Consider the following 22,021-nt stretch of genomic DNA (forward strand, 5'->3'; position numbering starts at 1 on the left):
GGCGCGACGGAAGGTAAGGAGATCCGGAATCGTCCGAATCTCGGGGGGTAGTTCATTCCAGAGGGTAGGGGCACCCACAGAGAAGGCCCTCCCCCTGGGGGTCGCCAGCCGACATTGCTTGGCCGACGGCACCCTGAGGAGACCCACTCTGTGGGAGCGTACCGGTCTGTGGGAGGGAATCTGCGGCAGAAGGCGGTCTGATGACTGAGGTCAAGTACATATAAGGGTGCCATAAGGAAGATGGCCAGGAACTATTTTTTCATTGGCACAGTAACTGGGTGCAGTTACCCAAATGTCATTTAAATATGAACTTCACTAAGAATTAGGCAAGAGTGAAGTAATCTACTTACAAGAGTTGTAGGTTCTTCATCTGTCAAGATTTTTAAGAAGAAGCTCGACAACCACTTCTCCTACTTGGGTTAATTAGTTTTCCTTCCCATTGCGAAGGTTGGTCCTCATGGACCCTCCTAATTCTGCAATTCTGGGATACTGCGACAGCATTTTTGCTTTCTTGGGCAGAGGAATGAGTAAAGGGAAGAAAATATAAGACTCTGAAGAATGTTGCAAGCAGAATATAATAGAACGGAACAGAACAGAATAGAATTCTTTATTGGCCAAGTGTGATTGGACACACAGGGAATTTATCTCTGGTGCATAAGCTCTTAGCGTGCATACAAGCAACATGATCATAACCATAAAATATAATCATCATAAATCATATGATACAACAGTCAGTGATAGTCATAGGATACGAATTAACCAATCAACATAAATCATAATAGGATACTAATAAAAACAACATAAATCATGAGATAGAAATAACAAAGTTATAGTCATAGGAAGCTAAGGAAATAGGTAATAGGAAAGATGAGAAGGATAATAGTAATAGTAATACAGCCCTACTAGGTGATTTGACATCTTAGGACATAAGATAGTGTTGTGGGAATTAGTTGTTTAACAGAGTGACGGCATGGGAGGAAAACTGTCTGTTTATGTAGGTTCCCATCCCATTTTGTTTCCTCTTAGGTTGCTCTGCTCTGTCCTCTTTGATATTCAAGGCTAGAGAACATTGTGGGTACTTAGACCCTTCCTTTATTTTCAAGAGCCAACTAAAAAGTGCCCTGTCTTATGGGCTCCATTGAGTAAAGTTCAACTCCTAGTAATTTTATGGTTACCTCCATGTTGGCTTTCTTGCAGCAACATGGTTGTAGTTGCCACGGCCTTTTTTCTGTAGTATTTCAATTTTCACATCTAGTCATAGCATTTTCCAGTGGTTGCCCAATCAAGTACTAATCACAGCTATTTCTGCTACAGCCAAGATGGCTGGCTTGAAATACAGAGTGATTGAAGTTCTGGACAATTCACGTTTTTAGTTTATTGTACTGTTCATTGATATGCTGCTTTCAGTGCATCGGTTTGAGACTACAATATTTTTTATGAACTTTCCTCACTGATAAGCAGCTTATAAATTTGAATATAGATGTGAACACACCCCAAAATTCTTATGCATATGCTTATTTAATATTATCAGTGTTTATAATATAATGGTGCGAGATGATTTCATCACACATATTGACATAAACTAAATCTGTATAGCTCTATAGCTTTATAGAGAGGCCTCTATAACTCTGCCCACAGCTTGTAGTTCGATCCTGACAGAGTTCAAAGTTCACTCTGCCTTCCATCTTTCCGGGGTTGGTAAAATGGGGAGCCAGATTGTTGGGGGCAATATCCAAATAATGGTTCTACATTGTAACCCACCCACAGAGTAAAGCACTATGAAATGGTATATGTCTAAATGCTATTGCTATTGCTAAAAGCCTGAGCATAAAAGTATCTTAGAAATTAAAATAATAGCTTAAATTTTGGATGGCTTATACAGATAGTCTTTACAACAACAACAACAACAATTTTATTGTCACTTTAAATGTACACCAATCGGTATACATCAAAATGAAATTTCGTTGCATACAGCTCTCAAAGGGTCACCAACTCCAATATACATTCCTTGTTCGTGGCAAACAGGACAGATGGAAATGGAGCTTTGACTTATGACAGTGATGGCGAACCTTTTAGAGACCGAGTGCCCAAAAACTGCCCCGCCTCCCCGCCCACCCCCGCTCTGCGCCCCGCCCACCTGCATGATCACCCACCGCCTCCACAGCCCACCACAGCAGATTGCCCAGGTAGCCCATCAGCGCCATGGCGGCCATGCCCTCCGCCCATGCCCTGCAGCATCATCTGTGTGTGACAGGGCACGAGGGCAGAGTCTTGTCCACGCTGCCTGGTTGCCATGCCCTTGGCTGTGCTGCTTTGCACGGACCGCACTCGGGGGCAAGTCTCTGGGGGGCTGCTGATGAGGGGGCCACAGGGGGAGGCGGGGCTGGGGTAATGGTGCACGTACCCACAGAGAGGGCTCTGAGTGCCGCCTCTGGCACGCGTGCCATAGGTTCGCCACCACTGACTTATGACCATTCATTTAACAATGTTTCAAAGTTATGATGGCCTTAGAAAAAGTGATTTACAATCTGTCCTCACACTTATGACCATCACACCATCCCTATGGTCACTTGATTACAATTTGGGTGCTTGGTAACCGCTTGCATTTAGGTAAGTTACGTAAGTTAAGGACTATCTATATGGGTAAAGAAACTGATTCCTTTATTATTCTATTTCACCCTAGTTTTGTACTAAGTGTCATTTAATAGGCGTAGTGAAATCTTGCTTAGATAAAATCATTTTGAGATATCTAGAATTGCTAGATTAGCCCTTGGTCTTATTTGCAAGGTATTAAAACCTTGATTTTGTTCAGTTAGAATAGAGCTGGAAGGGACCTTGGAGGTCTTCTAGTCCAACCCCCTGCTCAAGCAGGAGACTCTATACCAGGCATGTCAAACAGCCGGCCTGTCACGCTGAAACCGCGCCCACCCCATTGCTGGCAATGGGGAAAAAGTCCCAATACGTCGCACGGCGTCACGTAACATTGCAGGTTTGACATGCCTACTCTATACCATTTCAGGCAAGTGGCTGTCCAGTCTTTTCTTAAAAATCTCCAATAATGAAGCACTTACAACTTCTGGAGGCAAGTTGTTCCACTGGTTCATTATTTTCACTGTCAGGAAGTTTCTCCTTAATTCCAAGTTGCTTCTCTCCTTGATTAGTTTCTATCCACTGTTTCTTGTCTTGTCTTCTGGTGCTTTGGAAAATAAGTTGTCCCCCTCTTCTTTGTGGCAGTCCCTCAAATACTGGAATACTGCTATCATGTCACCTGTAGTCCTTTTCTCTAGACTAGCCAAACCCAAATCCTGCAACCGTTCTTCATATGTTTTTCTCTCCAGGCCCTTAATCATCTTAGTTGCTCTTTTTTGCACTTTTTTTTCAAAGTCTCAACAACTATTTTGTAATGTGGTGACCAAAACTGGATGCAGTATTCCAGGATGTGGTCTTACTAAGGATTTATAAAGCAGTACTAATACTTCACGTGATTTTGATTCTATGCCTGTGTTTATATAACCAAGTATTATATTAGCCTTTTTGGCTGCTGCAACACACTGCTGGCTCATGTTTAAATGATCGTTCACTAGGACTCCAAGGTCCCTCTAACAGTTACTGTTTTTGAGTCAGGTTTTGCCTAATCTGTACTTGTACCTTTGTTTTTTCCTGCTTAGGTGTAAATTGGTGCTACAATCTCAACCACAAGGTTTAAAAGTAAGTCCCCATAAAATCAGTTGAATGGTCCAAACATGAAGTACACTGTTTTTCTTGATGTTTCAGATTAGTGTAAGAAGATACACACACCCCCAAACATAGATGACAGCTGTCTGTCATCACGTTCTATTTCATTCTGCAAAACATGTACAGTATAGTGTATTGGCTGTTGGCCTAATTGGAATCAGTGGGAGTTTTCTAGTCAACATTATGGGCTGTTCGTTTGGTTTCGGTGTAGTCCTCTGTTAAATTAAGTGTGAGACATAATTGTAGGCATTTTGTTTGTGGAATTGGGATGAATAGGAGTGGCTTAATGTTTCCNACTAAAGAGATGCGTCCTTGGTTGACCACAACTTACAAGTAAGAAGAATAAAAATTTGGTTTATTTTGATTTACATTATCATTACATCATTATTTAATTAGTTCTGAAATTTGCAGGCCTCGTGTGATATGGTGCTGAGTCTGCATATGGATGGAAGGTTGAACAACAGGCCCTGTAGTGTAGTCGTAATAATCTGGAGCTGAACATGCTTAAAACTGTAAAGATGAGAATGGACTTTGGGAGGAGTCCTTCTATTTTACCCCCTCTTACTATATTCAACAGCACGGTAACAGCAGTAGAGTCTTTCAGTTTTTTGGGTTCTATAATCTCCCAGAACTTAAAATGGGTGCTCAACATTAGAACTATCATTAAAAAGGTACAACAAAAAATGTTCTTCCTGCATCAACTCAGGAAGTTCAGATTGCCCCAGGAGCTGTTTACAATTTTACAGAGGAATTATTGAGTCTGTTATTTGTATAACTATCTGGTTTGGTACAGCAACCAAACAGGTACAAGCTCCAACGGATAGTTAAGACTGCAGAAAGAACAATTGCCACCAGCTTGCCTTCCATAAAAGGCCTAGGAGGATAAGAAGATATCTGCAGACCCCTCACATCCTGGACATAAACTGTTTCAACTCCTTCCCTTGAAATGGCACTAAAGGGCATTGTATGCCAAAACAACTAGACACAGGGACAGCATTTTCCCTCATGCCATCACTCTGCTGAACACCTAATTCAGTGTTGCCTAATGTCTATTAACCCATGTAGTATGACTATAGTGTTATTATTTATCTTTTCTTATTTTCTTTACTCCCCTTTTATTGGTATGATTATTATTATGATTAATCTTTGATTCGATTAACAGTCCGGGACTGGTAAAAACTTAACAGTTCAAGTCCTAACCAAGGACCTAAGAGCTGTTAAGGTAGCATCTGAGTATATAGGCAGTTCCGAGTTGGGTGGTTTTTGAAAATTCAGGATATTCAGATCTAATAAATTCAAAATTTCTATGTATCTAGGCAGTTCTTTGGGTATTGCTCCAAGGGCTCCTATTACTATTGGTGCAATTGTTGATTTCTTCTTCCATATAATCACTCAACTTCAATTTGCAAATCACAATATTTTGTTATTTTTATCTAGCTGTTTCTCTTCAATTCGTGCATCACATGGTATTTCAAGATCAATGAACCAGACTGATGATGATGATGATGATGATGATGATGATGATGATGATGATGATGATGATAATCCAGTCTGAACATCTGGCTGACTGTGCAATGATCAATAATAATAATTGCACAGTCAGCCAGATGTTCAAACTGTATTTGGCATTTTTGTCTTCCTATCGAGTCCTTACCAAGGATCTGGGATAGGCAGATGTGGATGTCTGATGATGTTACATTAGACATCCACATGTCTTACTGGGAAGCTGTTCCCAGTAAGGCTGCCTTTTGCAATTGACTGATGGGAAATTTGTCAATGCCAATGATGTTCAAGTGGTGTTCCAGTTGTTTTGGGATTCCACCCAAGGCCCCTATTACTATTGGTGCTGCCTTTGCTTGCCTTTGCCACAGTCATTCTATTTCCATGTATAGGTCTTTGTATGTTGTTATCTTCTCCAGTTCTTTCTCTTCTATTCTGCTGTCTTCAGGCACTGCCTATTGGTATTGCTGTTGTTGTTGTTGTTGTTGTTGGAGATTTAATCTTCTTAATCTTCAATTCGATTCACAGTCTGAGACTGGTAAAACCTTAAGAGAGAGCTGTTAAGGTAACATCTAAGTAGATGATGATGATGATGATGATGATGATGATGATGATGATGATGATGATGATGTTTTGCATGTACACGAGTGCTTTTGTACCAGAGACAAATTTCTTGTATGTCTAATCACACCTGGCCAAATAAAGTATTCAATTCAATTCAGTTCAATTTAAGTCATTGCATTAATCTGAAATAAATTAATATTGGATTTAGGATACAAAATATTTCAAGATAGAATCAGAACATCATTGTGTTCTTTTTGGTAGGAATGTAAGAATATTTGACTGTATAAATGAATATATGAATAATGATAAATGATGAATGAATGTATTTTTGCTTTTTAAATACTTAGTAATGTTTAAAAATCAAGCATTTCCATAATTATCATTTTCAGACCTTACATACAGAATTTTTAAAAATTTCAGCCATTTGTGTGAAATGGTATAGGGCAGTGGTTCTCAACCTTTTTAATGCCGCGACCCCAACCGGTCGTAAGTCGAGGACTAAACTGGCCGTAAGTCGAGGACTAAACCGGTCGTAAGTTGAAGACTTTCCCTGCCCGGGAGCGCCGCACATGCGTGTTTCCGCCCCCTGCGCCGGCCGAGGTGTAGCTGGCAAGCGGCAGAGACGGAGCAGGCTGACCACCAGCTGGCCCAGCCCAAGGGAGGTAAGGCACCCACTGGAAAAGGGGAAAAAATTGCGGACAAAAAAATGGCGGACAGCCTTGCTTGGCGACCCCCATGAAATGGTCGATCGACCCCAAATGGGGTCCCGACCCACAGGTTGAGAACCACTGGTATAGGGTTTCCTGCCTGAGCAGGTGGTTGGACTAGATGACCTCCAAGGTCCCTTCCAACTTTATTATTATTATTGTTGTTGTTGTTGTTGTTGTTGTTGTTATTATTATTATTATTATTATTATTATTATTGTCAATTCTACCAAGTAGACCAGGAATCAGTTCCATATGAAGGTTAGATCTACTTTTATTGAGAATGGCTATAACAACAAAATCGTGTGACTTTGATTGTGCTGGGTCGCCCCTTTTGTTATGCCCGTGAGAATTAAGAGAGTCATCTGCCTGAGCATATGCATACTTGTTTGGGACTTAAACTACACTTTCTCCTTGTAATAATGGATATGGCTTATCTCTGTCAAGATCAGCTTTCTTTCTATTATAACTCAATGAATCAAGTTTATTTATTTAAAAGATTTGGTTCCAATGTACCAAAATGAACTGAAATGTGATTGGCAGCCCCCATTTGGGTGATCATGCCAAAATTGTGGAATAATCCACAGAAAGACAAAAAAAAGTTTGGGCTATACGTTTTTGGTTTTAGGAATCTATTGTAATTTTCACCCAAGACTTATATGTTCTATAATCTGCAGCTTGTAGGATTTTTGGCTGGTGTTTTTCAATTGTTATTTAAAGTTCCTATTTGTGTTTAATTATATTGCTTTCCATTGCACTGTTATTTCTGAAAGCAACTTTGTTTTTCAGGGAAATGAGATATAAATAAATATTCTATTATACATTCTCTATGCGAAGTCTGAAGTATAACCACTTGATTTTCAACATCCTGTAGCTCAGCTGTAAGGTAACCTAGGCAACCATTTAAGAAGCTTTTAAAAACGTCCTCATCACAGATCCACAATATTGGAAAATTGATGAGAAATCTGGAAAACCACAGCAGTTCTTTAAAACAAAAAAAATTGTGGGGTTCCAGTTTCATGGAAGGGGGAGCACAAAAGTGCCTGTTGGTCATGCTTCTTCCATTGCATCCCTTCAACTCTTACCACCTCTAGGAACTGAAGGGCTAAAATCTACATAAAGAATGTGCTCTACCAGCATCCACATCCATGATTTTGAATTGGTTTTCTTGAAGTCATCAGTTCCAATGAGACCATATTTGGAGTTCTGAGAACAATTCTGGACAGTACTTTTCCAGAAAGGTATTGATAGGTTAGAACAGGAAAGCAAAGAAGGTGACAAAGGTGATATCGGATATCTAAAAGAACTTGGGATAGTCAGCCTGAGGAAAAGAATTTGGAGGGGAAAGATGATGACTGAGGTCAAGTACATATAAGGGTGCCATAAGGAAGATGGCCAGGAACTATTTTTTCATTGGCACAGTAACTGGGTGCAGTTACCCAAATGTCATTTAAATATGAACTTCACTAAGAATTAGGCAAGAGTGAAGTAATCTACTTACAAGAGTTGTGGGTTCTTCATCTGTCAAGATTTTTAAGAAGAAGCTCGACAACCACTGCTCCTACTTGGGTTAATTAGTTTTCCTTCCCATTGCGAAGGTTGAACTTGATGGTCCTCATGGTCCCTCCTAATTCTGCAATTCTGGGATACTGCGACAGCATTTTTGCTTTCTTGGGCAGAGGAATGAGTAAAGGGAAGAAAATATAAGACTCTGAAGAATGTTGCAAGCAGAATATAATAGAACGGAACAGAACAGAATAGAATTCTTTATTGGCCAAGTGTGATTGGACACACAGGGAATTTATCTCTGGTGCATAAGCTCTTAGCGTGCATACAAGCAACATGATCATAACCATAAAATATAATCATCATAAATCATATGATACAACACAGTGATAGTCATAGGATACGAAATAACCAATCAACATAAATCATAATAGGATACTAATAAAAACAACATAACTCATGAGATACAAATAACAAAGTTATAGTCATAAGAAGCTAAGGAAATAGGTAATAGAAAAGATGAGAAGGATAATAGTAATAGTAACACAGCCCTACGAGGTAATTTGACACCCCAGGGCATAAGATAGTGTAGTGGGAATTAGTTGTTTCGCACAGGGCTTTTCAACCAGTGGTACGGGTACCACCTGTGGTACATTAGCACCTGGCAGGTGGTACGCGACCATCCTAGAAAAGTGGTAGTGGGGGGGGGAATGAGCTGAACTGGTGGCAACACCGCACAAGCCTGAGCGAGAGACGGCTGGAGCTGCAGGGCTATCAGGGCTCCATGGAAGCGCCAAGATCAGCACCAGGCTCCAGCTGGAGCTCGGCGCTGATCCTGGTGCTTCTGCTGAGCCCTGAAGAAGCACCAATCAGCTGGAAAGCAGCACTGATCCTAGCGCTTCTGTGGAGCCCAGAAGAAGCGCCGATCAGCTGGAATGTTGCAGCATCTCCAGGGTCTTGTGATTTACATTCAGATGCTTGGCAACTGATTCATATTTATGACGGTCCCAGTGTCCCAGGGTCATGTGAAGTGACCAAAACCTGCTGCAACCACCCAGCAGACGGAGGGGAATAAAAACCAAACATCCCCCACCCCACCCCCACTGCCAATCCTCAACAGAAATGCTCACAATGAAAACCTGACAGGAGGAAGAGCGCGGCCGGGCGGGCAGGCAGGTGTCTTGCTCGGCTGTGGCTTGGGGGGCACTTTTTTCAGTGCCATTGTAACTTTGAATAGTCACTAAGCGAACTGTTGTAAGTCGAGGACTACCTGTACTTTATCACTTTTTTCCTTTTTTGGGGGGGGGGTCATCAAGTTTTTGACACCTTGCTAGGCGACTGGTGGTACTTGGATGTTGCCATATCCTAAAAGTGGTACAATGGGTGAAAAGGTTGAAAAGCCCTGGTTTAGCAGAGTGACGGCATGGGAGGAAAACTCTGTTTATGTAGGTTCCCATCCCATTTTGTTTCCTCTTAGGTTGCTCTGCTCTGTCCTCCTTGATATTCAAGGCTAGAGAACATTGTGGTTACTTAGACCCTTTCTTTATTTTCAAGAGCCAACTAAAAAGTGTCCTGTCTTATGGGCTCTACTGAATAAAGTTCAATTCCTAGTAATTTTATGGTTACCTCCATATTGGCTTTCTTGCAGCAACATGGTTGTAGTTGCCATGGCCTTTTTTCTGTAGTATTTCAATTTTCACATCTAGTCATAGCATTTTCCAGTGGTTGCCCAATCAAGTACTAATCACAGCTAATTTTGCTACAGCCAAGATGGCTAGCTTGAAATACAGAGTGATTGAAGTTCTGGACAATTCATGTTTTTAGTTTATTGTACTGTTCATTGATATGCTGCTTTCAGTGCATCGGTTTGAGACTACAATATTTTTTATGAACTTTCCTCACTGATAAGCAGCCTATAAATTTGAATATAAATATGAACATACTCCAAAATTCTTATGCATATGCTTATTTAATATTATCAGTGTTTATAATATAATGGTGTGTGATGATTAATCACACATATTGACATAAACTAAATCTGTATAGCTCTATAGCTTTATAGAGAGGTCTCTATAATTCTGCCCACAGCTTGTAGTTCGATCCTGACAGAGTTCAAAGTTCACTCTGCCTTCCATCTTTCCGGGGTTGGTAAAATGAGGAGCCAGATTGTTGGGGGCAATATGCAAATAATGCTTCTACATTGTAACCCACCCACAGAGTAAAGCACTATGAAATGGTATATGTCTAAATGCTATTGCTATTGCTAAAAGCCTGAGCATAAAAGTATCTTAGAAATTAAAATAATAGCTTAAATTTTGGATGGCTTATACAGATAGTCTTTACAACAACAACAACAACGATTTTATTGACACTTTGAATGTACACCAATCGGTATACATCAAAATGAAATTTCATTGCATACAGCTCTCAAAGGGTCACCAACTCCGATATACACTCCTTGTTCGTGGCCAGCTCAAGTTACAGATCTTCCATTTTAGTCTCTAGGGAGCGAACGATGACAAACAGGACAGATGGAAACAGAGCTTTGCTTATAACCATTCATTTAACAATGTTTCAAAGTTATGATGGCCTTAGAAAAAGTGATTTACAATCTGTCCTCACACTTATGACCATCACACCATCCCTATGGTCACTTGATTACAATTTGGGTGCTTGGTAACCGCTTGCATTTAGGTAAGTTACGTAAGTTAAGGACTATCTATATGGGTAAAGAAACTGATTCCTTTATTATTCTATTTCACCCTAGTTTTGTACTAAGTGTCATTTAATAGGCGTAGTGAAATCTTGCTTAGATAAAATCATTTTGAGATATCTAGAATTGCTAGATTAGCCCTTGGTCTTATTTGCAAGGTATTAAAACCTTGATTTTGGTCAGTTAAAATAGAGCTGGAAGGGACCTTGGAGGTTTTCTAGTCCAACCCCCTGCTCAAGCAGGAGACTCTATACCAGGCATGTCAAACTGCCGGCCCGCGGGCCGGATGCGTCACGCTGAAACCGCGCCCACCCCACTGCTGGCAATGGGGAAAAAGTCCCGATACGTCGCACGGCATCACATAACGTCGCGGGTTTGACATGCTTGCTCTATACCATTTCAGGCAGGTGGCTGTCCAGTGTTTTCTTAAAAACCTCCAATGATGATGCACTTACAACTTCTGGAGGCAAATTGTTCCACTGGTTCATTATTCTCACTGTCAGGAGGTTTCTCCTTAATTCCAAGTTGCTTCTCTCCTTGATTAGTTTCCATCCACTGTTTCTTGTCTTGTCTTCTGGTGCTTTGGAAAATAAGTTGTCCCCCTCTTCTTTGTGGCAGTCCCTCAAATACTGCAATACTGCTATCATATCACCTGTAGTCTTTTTCTCTAGACTAGCCAAACCCAAATCCTGCAACCATTCTTCATATGTTTTTCTCTCCAGGCCCTTAATCATCTTAGTTGCTCTTTTTTGCACTTTTTTTTCAAAGTCTCAACAACTATTTTGTAATGTGGTGACCAAAACTGGATGCAGTATTCCAGGATGTGGTCTTACTAAGGATTTATAAAGCAGTACTAATACTTCACGTGATTTTGATTCTATGCCTGTGTTTATATAACCAAGTATTATATTAGCCTTTTTGGCTGCTGCAACACACTGCTGGCTCATGTTTAAATGATCGTTCACTAGGACTCCAAGGTCCCTCTAACAGTTACTGTTTTTGAGTCAGGTTTTGCCTAATCTGTACTTGTACCTTTGGTTTTTTCTGCTTAGGTGTAAATTGGTGCTACAATCTCAACCACAAGGTTTAAAAGTAAGTCCCCATAAAATCAGTTGAATGGTCCAAACATGAAGTACACTGTTTTTCTTGATGTTTCAGATTAGTGTAAGAAGATACACACACCCCCCAAACATAGATGACAGCTTTCTGTCATCGGCAAGATAAAGTAAGACGTTTTGTACATGTCATATCACATAACCGACAACCGGATTAACCTTAGTCACCCTCAAAAGATCAGTTGTAATACCCGACAAGCAAACCAAAGCCACATCAGGAGACAATTTAATTCACACTCTGTATTAACATCCGTAAAACAAACACCTTAACCCTACTTATCCTCACCGAATTACAAAGGTACTCTATCTCTCTACTGAAAAATGCAATCTTGCTATTCTGTTCTTTTTCATCTCTAGTTTCACATTCATCCCACCAAGCTTCCAGGCAGAATTCTTCAAATTAACCACCCTCACTTCACGTATAGTTTGAACTCACTCAAGTCATTAAAATGCAATTCTTTATTTTTAAAAATGTAACCACAGCAAGCACGGATGCTGTTGCACAGTTGAAAGAAAGCCAAAACAACAAACTCAGGAGGGGAGCTTCATCGTTGGCTATTGAATATTATTTGCCAAAAATGAAACTGGCAAGCTAGAATAATCAGTCAGTAATCTTTTTTTCTGGTTTCTGAAGGGAACTAGAAGCCAGGAACGTGCATATAACTTAATAAAGTCTTGAGAGAGTTTGGCTGCTCCTTCCTGTGAGGGTTATATGGATGGACAAAGCTTGCTTGTTGGTTTTAGATGAAGGGCTACTCTTCTGATATGGGTTCAGCATAACGTCTGAAAGAGCAAAAGCATACAGCAGAGATCTCAAATAAAAGAGACGTTGCAGCTTCTCAGTGGCTTTAGCTGAGTTTAGAGTAGAACTGGCACAGCAATTTTCTAGTGATCTTCAGACCACAATATGCTGGAGCAACAAAGATGATTAGGGGACTGGAGGCTAAAACATATAAGGAATGGTTGCTGGAATTGGCTATGTCTAATTTAACGAAGAGAAGGACGAGGGGGGACATGATAGCAGTGTCTCAACATCTCAGGGGCTGCCACAAAGAAGAGGGAGTCAAGCTATTCTCCAAGGCGCCTGAAGGCAGGACAAGAAGCAACGGATGGAAAATGATCAAGGAGAGAAGCAACCTAGAACTAAGGAGAAACTTCCTGACAGTTAGAACAATTAACCAGTGGAACAACCTGCCTCCAGAAGCGGTGAATGCTCCAACACTGGACGTTTTTAAGAAGAGACTGGACAGCCATTTGTCTGAAATGGTGTAGGGTTCCTGCCTGAGCAGGGGGTTGGACTCAATGACCTCCAAGGTCCCTTCCAACTTTATTATTATTATTATTATTATTATTATTATTATTATTATTATTATTATTATTATTATTGTTATTGTTGTTGTTGTTGTTGTTGTTGTTCTTGTTGTTGTTGTTGTTATAGGTATTGTGCCTCTTTAGAGCACTGCTTTGATTTACAAACATTTTCCCTTTAAATCTCAGCTGCAATTAAGACATTTGACCGATCTGTATTTGCATATGTTGACAAGGATTAAGGAAAGTTTTAAAGAGATTTTTAATTTGCAGCTGGAGGGGGGGGGTGGGGAATAATTGTAAGGAACTCATTTGTATGCAGATCTATGAGGTAAGTCTTTAAAACCCTCTGTACCAAACATAAGAAGAAAACAAACAAACAAAACTTGTAAGATGTTAATGAACCCATTTAGGAAAAAAAAATAATTGCAATATTTTTTTGTTTTCTGAGACCCAGGAGGCTGGTAGCAGATGCAGAACTTGCCTGTGAACAAGCACACTGCTATCTTACTATCAAAGCACAGAACAGATGGGGTGACCTGGCTATGGTAAGACCTGAGTAGCTTTGAAACCTACATGTGTCTAAAAATGCTTTCAGGGCTTCAGACAAATGCTTAGCTTTGATGGGATATGGAATTTTTTTTATTGTTGTTAAAAAAAACCATCTAAAGCAAGCCGTTAACAAACATAAACAAATAGCTCATTAGCAATCAAAATGAGTCGTGAGCTTGAAAACAATGTATTTCACTGTCTGATTTTAAGCTTTTCAGATTCTTTAAGAGAGAGAATACAGCAGAACACATATCCATTATAGTTATTTATGCAAGTACATGGTTGGTGGTAATGGGACTGAAATGCAAAGGAGTTCCAAATTTGATAGCTGAGATAAGCCCCGAAGGCTTATTCCATTAATCGCTTATACCCCAAACACTTTATTAATGTAAAATTATCCATATTGGATCTTGCACAGAATTTGTAAAGTTTAGACCCAAGGTAAGTTGCCGCCTCCTCCTCTATTGCCCCTTGACCACATCTCCCTTCCCTTCCCACAATATGTGTAATTAAACATCAGCTGAAGCAAAAGTCTTTGGCTATTTTGTTTTCTCCAGAATGCTTCTGGGCCTTGACTCAAATGCCCTGTGAAGCTACATAAAGAGGAGCATTGCCTTTTGGTCAACATGTCATGGTTGATTGTTGCCTACACTTTGATGTAGTCCAGACCAGAAGCTCAACAATGAATCCTAGCTCTGTCTTTACTGTAAGAATAGAATAGAATAGAATAGAATAGAATAGAATAGAATAGAATAGAATAGAATAGAATAGAATAGAATAGAATGGGACCTTGGAGGTCTTCTAGTCCAGCCCCCTGCTCAAGCAGGAGAACCTATACCATCTCAGAGAAGTGACTGTCTCTTAAAAACCTCCAGTGATGGAGCACCCACGATTTCTGAAGGCAAGCTGTTCCACTGGTTAATTGGCCTCACTCTTAGGAAGTTTCTCCTTAATTCCAGGTTTCTCATCCTTCCCTCTGGTGCTTTGGTGAACAACCTGGCCCCCTCTGCCTTGTGGCAGCTCCTCAGATACTGGAACACTGCTATCACATCTCCCCCATTTCTTCTTTTCTTTAGACTAGCCAAACCCAAGTCCCATAGCCGTTCATCGTATGTTTTAGTCTCCAGGCCTTTGATCATCTTAGTTGCTCTTCTCTGAATTTTTTTCCAAACTCTCAACATCTTTTTTATGATATGGTGACCAAAATTGGCTGCAGTATTCTGAATGTATTCATTCTCTCCTTTCCTTTTACACTCTGGAAAACTAGACAGGGTCCCATCTGTAATGCTTCCCACAACCCTTCTGCATCTGTGCATACAGATGTCTTTTGCATGGTGGTTGTCTAGTCTGTGATTCATCATTCTGTCTCCCAAGACCATTCCCACATTCCATTACATTTTATGTGAGGGAGTTAGGGAGAGAGAAACACTCTCACATAAATATCATCCCAGCTTGATAGGTGATCTGTCTATATCTCAGGGCAGAAGAATCTACAGGATGAGTCAAAAAATTCCAGTAGTGGCTGCAAATGTGCAATAGAATCAGAAGTTTGATCATGTGTTCATAGCTGCCATTTTGACTTTTTTGACCCAATGCCCTATCTGATGGACAGATATGTAAAGGTCTTTGTCCCCCACATATGATTGTAAAAAGGAGGAAAGTGATAGTGGGCAATGATATTTTATATGGCCTATAGGACATTCTCATGGGGGGCATATTCATATAATTCATTACCAGTTTGGAATTGATTAAGGTTTGAGTTCAGCCTTAAGATATTACAATCTATGCTATATATATAAGGTGACCAACTGTCCTCCTTTAGGGAGGACAGTCCTCCTTTTGTAGGTTCTGTCCTCCCTCAAAAAGTGTCCTCCTTCATGTCCTCCTTTTCGATATTTGAAGACTAATCTGCAGGGCTTTTTTTTCCCTCATAGAACGCTCAGAACGGCGTCCGGGCACCTTTTTTTGATGGTTTTTTTTTTCAACTTTTGCATGAGCTGTGCTACTCCCACTATTGGCTTTCAAAAGCCAATAGGAATTGCTGCTGAGCGCGCCAAAACACCCGGCTGGCAAACTTTGCACATGCAAGTTGTCTGTATTATTGTTGCAATGAATACAATGTTTCTTTTATTTACGATATTTTTTCTTCAATTTATTTGTGTCCTCCTTTTCATTGTAAAAAAACTTGGTCACCTTAATATATAGAGCTTGAATTTTTGCAAGTTTATTGATGAATCTGAGCTATATAGTCCATCTGCTTATTTGCAGGACAAACTGTCCACCATTTAGCTGGTGAATTCTTTTAGAAATTATTATTGTTATTCATACTTCTTAAAAGACTAAAAAAGAGAAACAAGTGAAGGAAAAAGAATAAAAAAAATTGATGCAGAATATTAGTAGGTAGACACAGAGGCCAGTGAGGGTGTTACCGTTAGTGCTCAGTATAACTTTGATGGAAAATTCACCATAAAAAAGAATATATTAGGATAATTTCTGAGTTTCCACTATTTTGTTAGTGGAGCTGTGGTAGAATGCAGTATTGAACGCTAATTCTCCTGACTGCTGACTGTCAGCATTTTGGCAGTTCGATTTTCATCTGCTCAAGATTGACCCAGCCTTCCATCCTTCTGAGGTCAGTAAAATGAGGACCCAGATTGCAGGGGGCAATATGCCAACTCTGTAAACCGCTTAGAGAGGGCTGTAAAGCACTGTGAAGCAGTATATAAATCTAAGTGCTATTGCTATTGCTAGAGAAGAAGAAAAAGATAGAAATAAGAAAAATTACTGAAACCATTACAGGAAAATGTTTAATTTTAACTAGGCCTTTGTTATAGTCCAACTGATATATAATTCTCTTCCTCAATTACCGTATCCTGATTTTGAGGGTTTTTAATTCCTTGATATCATAGAGGAAATAATGTCTTTTCTTTTTTATGATTGCTTATGAATAGAAGATGAAATTTGTCTTTCTTTGCTTTTAAACATTTGCCTCTGTTATTAAATATATTTCATGTTTTAGCACTTCCATGAATATGATGCTGATGGAAATGCCATAATTACAAAAAAAGATTTGAAGGACGTTCTCTATAGATGTGGTATCCCCATAAACCCCAAAGAATTTGAAAAACTTTGGACAAGGTAAGGCTTTATTAATAATATCCTTCCCGCATTACCTGTAGACTTTAATACAAGTCAAGAAAAAGAAATCTCTACTTTTTTTGAATTACTACTCTCTATGATGTCTATGGTTTAATCTGTACTTGCCTGATTGATTTACACTTCCATAATAGACCCAGGACACTATTTTTGGAGATTAGAAACAACTGATGTGATTATCTATGTCAATCCCCCGCTCTCCATTGATGTGACCTCAGTCTATGTTTTTCTGCTTTGCTTATGAAGAACACATTTTTGTTAGTTAGGCTTTCTGTAGTAATACTTTTGTGATAGTTGTCTCCAGTTTGTGGTAGGCTAACCCCAGAAGTTCATTGTCTGCATTGCACAGCAACAATGTCCCTTCAGTTGAGTCATTATTTACTAGTGTGTAATACCTTTCATAGCTTTCTTGATTCAAAACCTAACAAAAAAATAATTTTTTAAAAAATTACTATTGTGTTTTCCCTGATCATCCTACTTTTTCCTACTATTGTTTTTTTTAGATGCACTATTTCAAAATGCAACACTGTGCTTTTTTAAAAAGCACAATCAGTAGTGGAGTACTTAGGGAAAGAACAATGGAAATTTTACAAAAGGCACATTTTTACCAAGGGTTGAACCAGGAATTTTCTGTTTACAAGGCAAGAGTAATAGCTATTGTGTTATTATGATAAGGGATAGCCAGTGGCAAGGATCACTAATGCTTTAGAAAGATATAGGGCAGTAATACAGATTTGTTTTTTTAAACTTGTTTGTCATGCCATGCATATTTGGTCTTTAACTTTGTATATATAAAATTAGCGTTGTATATATGTAAATATAGATGCACAAATGAACGCAAATAGTTGTATATATTTATAGGGAAATAGAACGAAAAATATGAAATTTCAGTCTGGATGAAATTTTCTTGAGCCAGCTCAGTGTTAAGCTAGCATGAATATAGATTTGGAGCAGTTTAACCAGTAAGTCAGTGGTAGGATTCAGCCAGTTCGCACCAGTTCAGCAGAACCGGTGGCTAATTTTTTGTTGCCCAGGCCCAAATAGACTTCCAGAAGCAGCATCCACACAGGTTGTTCACATATTTGAATTCCACCACCGTAGTAAGTGTAGAAATGATGCTGTTTCTGGGTAAAAGGACCTACTGAAAATAGCCATTTCCACACAGTTTCTGGAACTGTATCTACCTTTACAACTTCCCAGTATTTCCCATGTTAATAACGATCATTTAGCGTTACTAAGCAATTGTTAGGGCTGGTCATCCTATATGCTCAAAAGCCTGTTTTAAGTCATATACTTACCTGGCTTATTCCAATGCATGTAGCTTTTTATCCAACCATTTGCAACTCAAGAAAACCCAGCTAAGCCGGAGGTTAATTGGCTCTTTGGAGACTACATGCTCAAAACCCATTAACAGCATTCACATATTTGTTTTAAAACAAGCCAGAAACAAGGATATTTTCTAAACTTTTAAAGTAACTCTTGCTTGCACCTCTGTAGACTGGGATACAAAAGAAACTATGAATAAGTCTTAAATTCACTAATAAAATGTGTACTTTTTACTAAGGCTGGATGAAATTTCAGTGTACAATTATGAATCTATTAAGTGGGTCCATCACTGTGGAACATTGAATATCATTAGTTGCTTTTGACTTGATGTTGCTATTTGAGGATTTTTTTTTGCGCACATAAGCACATTGTATTAATTTACTAACATTTAAATAATTAAATTTAGTTTTGTCCTGACTTCTCCATCTCTGCCCAACTCTTCAAAGCACAAAATAAAAATAACTTTAAAATAACAAGTGATCCTAGAATCTATTTTATCAGGGCCTCTATAAAAACAAAGCACAGGGATAGGTAGAAGGCTCGGGAAAGGAACAACAGTAATAAAAACAATAATAGTGAAAACATATTCACAATTGGAGAAAATTTGCCAGGGTTTGAACTAGGAACCTTTTCTTTAAAAGGCAAGAGTTGTAGCTATTGTTTTATTATAGCATTCATGATAAGGTAATAAAAAAATAATAGAAAAACAATGCACTTTTCTAAAAATAAACAGGGTTAAACTATCCTTTCAAATCTCCAAAATAATGCAAAATCAAGGAGAATAAGATATAAAATGAGTAAAACACAAAGAAAGCCAATATTTGCGGAAATCTTTCTCTATCAAACTTTCATTGAGAATATCTGGCATCAAACAAAGCCCAAATATGTAAAATAATAGTTTTAAAATAACATTTTAAATAATTATTTTAGGTTCCTAGCTGAAAGGTTTGTTAGCATATACAGAGATGCTATCAGGGAATGTCAAAAAAAAAAGTCAAAATAGATTCCTCGGTGATAAAATTAAAATTTTCAATGTGTGGCCTAGATTTTTGCACAATGCATGTAAAAAGGGGGCTAAACTTTGCATAGATGGACCCACATCTTGATCTTTTTTTGCACCGCTGTGTATTCCTGTGACAGTAAATGTGGTAAATTATTTAATATTTCAAAATAGAAAAATGAGACTTTCTGCCCTAAAAACTAATAAAGTAACCTAGCATCCTCCAGATCTGCTTATGCTCCTAAAATTCTTTCTTTCAGCAGAAATTTGTCTTTGAAAATAGAAGTTAAATGGATTGTTCTGTAAAAACCATTTTGTGTTTTGCTTCTTAAAAGAGTCTATGGTTAATACTCAAAGGTACACTTTGGAGTGTTCTGAGAGTGTGGTTTATTTCCTTGCACAGATGTACCATGGAATTAGTTTCTACCCAACTGGCTTTCAATTTCTCTTTTTATTCTATAAGAAATCCCACAAAATCATGTCTTTGGCATTAAATCATTGCGTTATACCTTAGATCTCTTAAAAAACAGCACTCAGCTTCCCATGTGACTCAGTAAAGTTATTGAAATCAATACGGCAATACTTGGGAAGTGAAAAATAATGGAAATTAAATACCTATAAACAACAAGAATAACATATAATATAATATTAAAGCGTAAAATTACCTTGCTACTTTGGAAAATTGGAATGAGGCTCATACAAGATGGTTACTTAAGAAGATATATATTATGTACATAACCTTGCCTAAATGTTTAAGCAATTTCAAGTCTGAATTTTAAATTAATGGAAATTGTTATATCATATAAGCAGTGCTTTTTTTAAAAAGAATTTTCCTTTCCCAGAGATCTCGGCCTCTGATTTGTTTGCCAAGTGATGCCTTTCCAGAGGTTTTCTGAGGCTACTATTTATCTGGCTATTAGTTACAACACATCTTTTCTCAAGGAGCTCAGTATGTTCTTTTGTAACAACATGGCCTTCATTTTATTGCTATAGTAGTTGCCCTGTGGAATTGGTTAGGCCAAAAGATAATGCCTGTCCAGACTCCCCCACAGAGTTTCTAAGGCCAAAATTTCCCCAGTCTTTATCCAACAGCTTAATGACAATCCCAAACACACTAGGATACATAAGGGCCAGCACCAAAGACAAAAGTAGCTCACAACAATAAAAAAATGAAGAAACAAAAAAAGAAGTTTAAGCAAAGCAAGAGTAAAATAATAGAACAATAAAACAAACAAGGAAAAAGAAAAATAAGAAATTATGTCTAGATACGACTAGAATGCAGATCAGTGTGAAGGTTATTAGCTTAACAGTGAACAGCAAGACAAAACTGTCCCCTGTGGATATCATCTCCTTTCTTTGTGCTATTCCAGAGATAAATAGTGATTATGCAAAGTGCACACTTAACAAATGGACCATGATCCATTTCTTATGGCAAATCTTATATTCTCCTCCTCCATCCTAATTTTGCAGTAAATATTCATAAGAGGAAAATCAAATTGTGGTTGACTATATTTCCTAGAAATCGTTCCTATGACTATTATATAAAGCATAATATCTTAGTGAAACATTTCCTTTTCTGACATAACTTGCATATTTTTCATGCAGCTGTGTAACACTGTTCCTAAACCATGCATAGACAATTCAAGATTCCGTTACATAAAGGGCCAATAAAGCAATTAATAAACAAAACAACTTTGTCTTCTCTGAACTTTTAAAAGGTATGATCTGAATGCAAAAGGCTACCTTACTCATCAAGAATTCCTACAAAAAATGGGGGTGGAGAATATACCTCCTGACAGTGGCTTGAATAAGCAGTTTTCAGCTGATAACTATCCACACTTTATGGACCCTTACAAAAGAGAGGAAAAGAAACACATTGACATCAATGAAATCATAAATAAGATCAGGTAACTAATTTTCTTGATCACTATTCTTATACATATGAGTTGAAGACGAATGTGGACCAATTAGGTCATTTTATTGGGGTCGCGATGGGTCGGACACGACTTCGCAATTAACAACAATTGGTTTTTTGGAAGCCCCTTCAGGTGGCTTTGTATGTTACTTTAATGGTGAAGCAAGCCATTAATATTTCTGTTGTTATTTCAGTCAGGGCAACGACAGTATTTGATATTTTTTGGGTGCCTTCAATCAGTTTTTCATTCCTGGTGACTGCCTGGACTAGTCCCTGCAGTTCTCTTGGCAAGTTTTTCAGAAGTGCTTTACCATTGTTTGGTTCCTAGGACTGGAGAAAGAGTGGCTGGCCCAAGGTCATCCAGCTGGATTTGTGCTTTACCCACTATACCAAGCTGGCTCTCATTTCATAGTTACCTTAGAATAACAGACTCCAGTTTGCCAGTCCAGATATTGTGTACTATGTATAGGTTTGTATTTTCAGTTGACAGAAATCAGTATATCAAACATATAATTGAAAATAATTTTGTTTCTGCAGTCCTGATGCAGACACATTTCCTTGGGAATAAGCCTTATTTTGCTGAAAAAGAGGTTAAAGTCAATCTGTGTATATACTATTAAAATTCTGATTCCTATAACTTTTAACTGTGCATTATAGAGCAAAACATTTTGAACCAAACTACCTCAAATGAGCTAACTTACAGAATCCTTCCAAAATCCAGGAACCACAACTCCCATGGAAATGAGATTTGACATTTTATGGCATAAAACCAAACATGTCATAAAACATTTCCTCTGCTATGCTAAATAGTTCAGCATGGGCTATTTTCAAGGCAGATACATCTCTGAATGTATCCCAACTTTTCCAGGGAAGGAAATACATTAGAAGTTCTGCCGTTGTTGAAGGCATGGCGGAGTGTGGTAATG

General features: G+C 38.6%; 1 protein-coding gene across 1 annotated transcript in view; it reads left to right on the forward strand.

Annotated features, from left to right (window-relative positions):
• The window catches only part of LOC107291230 (EF-hand calcium-binding domain-containing protein 6), a 129,413-nt gene that overhangs the window by 75,080 nt on the left and 32,312 nt on the right, over positions 1-22,021 (forward strand). The window contains exons 20-22 of the mRNA XM_029284903.1: positions 13,598-13,694; positions 16,718-16,836; positions 20,899-21,087. Coding sequence (XP_029140736.1) covers positions 13,598-13,694; positions 16,718-16,836; positions 20,899-21,087 — 405 coding nt within the window. The remainder of the gene's footprint in view (positions 1-13,597; positions 13,695-16,717; positions 16,837-20,898; positions 21,088-22,021) is intronic.

The sequence above is a fragment of the Protobothrops mucrosquamatus genome, unplaced genomic scaffold (genome assembly GCF_001527695.2).
Source record: "Protobothrops mucrosquamatus isolate PMUCROS unplaced genomic scaffold, P.Mucros_1.0 scaffold1087, whole genome shotgun sequence".
NCBI classification, from domain to species: domain Eukaryota; kingdom Metazoa; phylum Chordata; class Lepidosauria; order Squamata; family Viperidae; genus Protobothrops; species Protobothrops mucrosquamatus.